This window comes from Lacerta agilis, chromosome 14, assembly GCF_009819535.1.
Source record: "Lacerta agilis isolate rLacAgi1 chromosome 14, rLacAgi1.pri, whole genome shotgun sequence".
In the NCBI taxonomy this organism is placed as follows: domain Eukaryota; kingdom Metazoa; phylum Chordata; class Lepidosauria; order Squamata; family Lacertidae; genus Lacerta; species Lacerta agilis.
Genome location: NC_046325.1, coordinates 28,266,926 through 28,271,871, shown reverse-complemented (window position 1 = coordinate 28,271,871; position 4,946 = coordinate 28,266,926). Strand labels below are relative to the sequence as shown.

The window sequence follows — 4,946 nt, the reverse complement described above, 5'->3', positions numbered from 1 at the left end:
GCATCAACGTTGAACAGCTGGGCGGTCTTTCTCAGCCCTCTCGGGGTTCCCGAGGACAGACCCAAGATTGATGTCCACCTTGACCACTCCCAGAGAGAGGAAGCGACTTCTTCACACCAATAAGCGTGTGGGGAGGGCTGAGCTTTTACCACCTCGGCGTGCCGATTGGCAGGACAGATCGCCCGCCTTGGCGCATAGGCTCGGAGCCGGGGCCTTACTGCCGAGGTAGCCACTGAGGATGAAGGCGGGAGGTGGGCACGGGAGAGCGATGCTTCGTCCGGCCAATGAGCCGCCGGGATGCCTGTTCCTGTTTGGGGGAACATGCCAATGAGGGTGGCGTTAGGGCGGGGAGAAGAAGGAGCTGAGCTTTGCGAGTTATCGAGAGAGAGAGAGAGAGAGAGAGAAAAGAGTCGGGATAATAAACGCGGCGGGAGGTGGCGGCGGCGATTGGAGCGGCCCCTGTCGGGCGGAATCCTTTTCAAAGCGGCTGCGCGGAGGGTGGAGCAGGCGGGCCAGGCGTCGCCGTGACGGGAGGGCGGTGATGGTCGCCGACAGGATGAAGTAGAGCTGCTTTGGGTGGGGGTGGCGAAAACGTCTGGGCTGCTTCTGAAACCTCCGCCAACCGGTGCTTCGCCAGCGCTTGCTGCGGGCGGTGTACATGCTTAAGACGGCCCCAAGGGCGGCTCGGGGGCCCGGAACCCCGAGGCCGGCGCGCTGCAGTGCCTGGCGTGATTCCCCCCCCCAACCTGTTTTTTGCTTTTTGGCTTTTTGCCTTGCTCTCCCACCCCCCTCTCTTTTTCTTCCTCCTCTCCTTTTTTAATCCAAGGGGAGAAATCCCATTTTTAAAACAAACGAAAAACAAACAAACACCCCCCACAGCTGCTGCAGTCACTCTATTTGAATTTTTATTATTACCCTTTTCTCCCTCTATCCCCCCTTTTTCTTTTCTCTTCCCCTTTTGTTTTTGTTTTCAAAAAAAGGAAAAAGAAGAAAAATATTTTCCCCCTTTATTTTTATTTTTTAAACTACTACATATTTTTAATAGATATTCTCCCCACCCCAATTTATATTTTTCCACCCCACTTTTCCATTCCCACCCCCCTTTTTCTTTCTTTATTAGTTCGCTTGCCAACCTATCTTAGAGGGGGAAGCCCTCTCTCCCACCCACCACACCCCCCCAAAACAACTTTGAGCTGAACCCCAAAAAACGGGGGTAGATCACTGCTGAAAGTAGATCACAGTTTCTTGGGAGTTGGCCACCCCTGGTATAAGACATGTAACTAGAATAAAAATTTAAAAAACCAAGCAAATAATTGTAATAACTACTGTAATAAAGCACTGCTATAATTATATATAATTTCCCTAAAATTTTGGTTTCATTCGCCTTTCCGTGCTGAAATGTCACAACCTGAACGACCATGGCTTGCCCACCCCCCTAGTTTTGATCCTGGGTACGCCCCTGAGTCAATGCAAAAAAGTAGTAACTTATTCTTGTTGTTTTTACTAATTTTACTTTGCATTGGCTCCTATACGTTATTTATTATTATTGCATTAAGGTAAGAAACAATATATGCAGCGTTATATTTGTTTTAAATGTCGCAATGGTTTTGCGGCTCCCAGTTGTTTTTTTTCCCTTTGGAAACGGGTCCAAGTGGCTCTTTGTGTCTTAAAGGTTGCAGACCCCTGGCCTAGGGTGTGGTTGTTCATTTGTGATTGGCTGTGGTGATCTTTGTTTTCATGTGTGAGTGGGGTAGGTGGGTGGGTGTTTTGGGTCAGGTTAGCCATATTGATTTGTATGCTGTTGGTGGATTTTTGTCATTGTCTTGTTGAGCTGTGTATGTGATGAAGGGGAGCCATACCGGCGTGAAGGCGTATTTAAACCATCTGCCTTGAGGGACAGCAGAACGCCAGTCCTTTCATTTAAAAGATCAACCCATTCTAACAACCTCAAGATGTGGCTGGTAGAAACAAGACGAGGAACTGCAGCTACCCGCTCCAACCACTTGGAGGAGGCAAAGATTAGTTGTCCAAGTTTGCTAACTGACACATTTGTGGACATGAATCACATCGCCCACGCTGACCTGCAACACTTGCTTGCCACACACGCAACAAGACAGGTGCGCTGACACCTGGAGGGCTGGAGACATCCCATGAACACCCTGCCTAGCCACCAAGGAGCACTTCTCAATTTCTTTCAATGCACACAACAAGATGTACATAACTATGGTGCATCTTTCCCCAACCTGGTGCCATCCAGGTATTGTGGACTACAACCCCCATCAGCCCCAACTAGTGTGTGGCAGTTGGGCAGGGATAATGGGAATTGTAGTCCAGCAAGATCAGAAGGGCATTAGGGTACGGCCGGCCGGTGTAGTGCTCTCCTCTCTATTCTTTCTCTCCTTCTTTCAAGCCATTCCCTTCCATTACCAGAGGACATGACCTCGCCCTCAGGCTGACGATTTAGGAGACCATTTTGTTCATTGAACTTATATCCCACCTTTCCTGCTGAAGGAACCCAGGGCTGCAAAATTGTCCACCAGCTGATTGAGATGGTTCATCAGCTAGGAGCATCAGTCACTGTCCCTAAAGATCAGAAATCATTTCAGGCAAGGAAAGTCACCTGCTCTCCTCAGATCCCATAATGTGAAGCATAGGAGCCAACTCTTAAGAGGCCAAGGTCCCTTCAGTGCCCCCAATAAAATATTTGAGGGGGCTTTCCCCCGCCAAAGTTGATGGGCATTGCCATTCAAATGGTGTGCACTCGCCATGTCTTATGATCGATTGTGCAGGGTGGGGCTTACCTGAGCTCCCACAATATTTTATTCAAGTTGGCTCCCCTAAGAAGGCTGCATGAATACCATGAAATGGATTTACTCAGCTTAATCTGGGGTCTTCTGGGACAGATTTTGCTTTCGAATAGTCTTTGCTTTCCCCGTCAAGCATTTGTTCCAGAAGGTTTCTAGGCTCAGGAATTGTAGGAAGAATCGTCTCTTTAATCCGTTTCCGGTAAATGAGAAAAACGACAGTCAGGACGGCCACACATAATGGAGCAAGAATGTATGGGATACATAATGTGTGGTCTCTCTGATCCCAGTCCTCCGCCTCGCTCCAATCACTGGTCCAGATGTCGAACTTTGCTCTCACTCGAAAAGTGTGGCGTGCCTTAGGCTTGAGACTGATTGATATATTAGTATTGGGAGTCTGCTGTATCTCTGATTCAGAGTTATTAATTTCAACTTCATAGATCATGCCGCTCCATAGGGATGGTTTAGTCCAGTTTAAAAAAACACCTCCACTGTTCTTTGCGGTGTTTACAATCGATGGAGCATTCAGTCTGACTGGAAATCCGCGTTCTCCCGACATTTCGCTTAGGATACACACAGGTTGAATGTCCTTGGAATTGCCTCGTATTGAAATGCTGAATTCCATCCAGGTATATTTCAAGTCAAATGCACATCGAAAGGCACCACCTTGCTTTGTGTAATTTGTGCATGGCTGTTCTCTTCTGAGGCCTGGGATCCACAAAGTCAAGCTGTAGTTTGTGTCACGACTTGCATTCTCTCCACGAAGCCACGAGCACTCCAGGTATCTCTCAATATACCAAACACAGCTGACATTAACCGCTCCCGTACCTGGAACACCTTTTTGTGGAAGAGAGATATTAAGCCACTCTCCTTTCTGGCTCTGTTCTTGCTGACATTCCGTTCTGACTCCGAAAACAACTTCTTTACCTAGAGGTACCTGCACTGTCCGGGAGTGGTTTCGAAGAATATGCACTGTGACCCAAACTCCACCGGTCCTTATAGCACTCCGATACTCTACATCGCAGGCACCTTCCATTCTTACAGGAGTCCACACCACATCCAACTGGCAGCGTGTTTCATTGAGGGTATAACTCACGTTTGATGGGCGAGGAAGAGCCAGTGTGCCTCCTCTGACAGCCCCAATGAAGGTGACAAGCAACAGCACCAGTGTCCCCATGAAGTTTCCCTGCCCCATCTCATCTCCTGATCTCGACCGAGGGCTGGCTTTCATAGGAAGGGCTGCTGGCGGGGCCTCCGCTCATGGACGCGTCGGTTGCGGTTCGCTCACCTGAGGGACACAGACAGGGAAGACAGGAAGTCATATATAACAGTTCGATGGAAGCCATTACTTTCAAAGGCATTTCCTTGGAAGTGACTTCAGCTGAATCGAACCATACATTATACAGTGGTACCTCAGGTTACAGGCGCTTCAGGTTACCAGAAATAGTATCTCAGGTTAAGAACTTTACCTCAGGATGAAAACAGAAATCGCGCGGCGGCAGCGGGAGGCCCCATTAGCTAAAGTGGTACCTCAGGCTAAGAACAGTTTGAGGTTAAGAACGGACCTCCGGAACGAATTAAGTTCTTAACCCGAGGTACCACTGTACGTACTTTGCTTCACTTATCCCAGATTTCAACTGCAGCGACTGGAGATGGCACTTTGGGTGTTGGCTGGCTGCGTGGGTGACAGACTGACGTCATGGTTTGTGTTGAGCAATGAGGCGGAAGGGGGACAAAACTTCTCTGTGAAAGTTGCTAAATCTTGCTGCAATAACACAGCCATCTAAATGAGCACCAGCCAAAAGCACGAAGGGAGGGGCATATTGGGAATGTAGTGCATGAGAGATATTCAACACGCCAGGCATTTCGGAACAAACGAGGCCAATGGGTGCTGCCGGGTTTATTGACAGACATGAGGAGCTGTTGATGCTGTGTAGTCCACTAGAGAAGCAGTAGGCTGGGATAAACTAATACATTTCAGATATCAGGTGTGCCTCTTGCAAACACAACAATTTGGACAAATATCCCTTCTGTCCAATACCTGGGCCTGTCTGCTGATACCGGCCCTCCAGACTGGTGTTTTATTGCGAGCGTATTCTGTAAGATGTTAATGACACAACAATAGCCCATTAGTGGGGGGAT

General features: G+C 48.6%; 1 protein-coding gene across 1 annotated transcript; it reads right to left on the bottom strand.

Moving 5' to 3' along the window:
* Window positions 1–2,761: 2,761 nt before the first annotated feature.
* On the bottom strand, window positions 2,762–4,084 carry LOC117058582 (interleukin-13 receptor subunit alpha-1-like). Its single transcript, XM_033169825.1, has one exon. It carries the CDS (start codon window positions 4,033–4,035, stop codon window positions 2,875–2,877), a length of 1,161 nt encoding a protein of 386 aa, XP_033025716.1. The 5' UTR covers window positions 4,036–4,084; the 3' UTR covers window positions 2,762–2,874.
* Between the last annotated feature and the right edge of the window lie 862 nt (window positions 4,085–4,946).

Coding starts and splice junctions, on each gene's coding strand:
- LOC117058582 (XM_033169825.1), bottom strand. CDS start 4,035: ATGAAAGCCAGCCCTCGGTCGAGATCAGGAGATGAGATGGGGCAGGGA.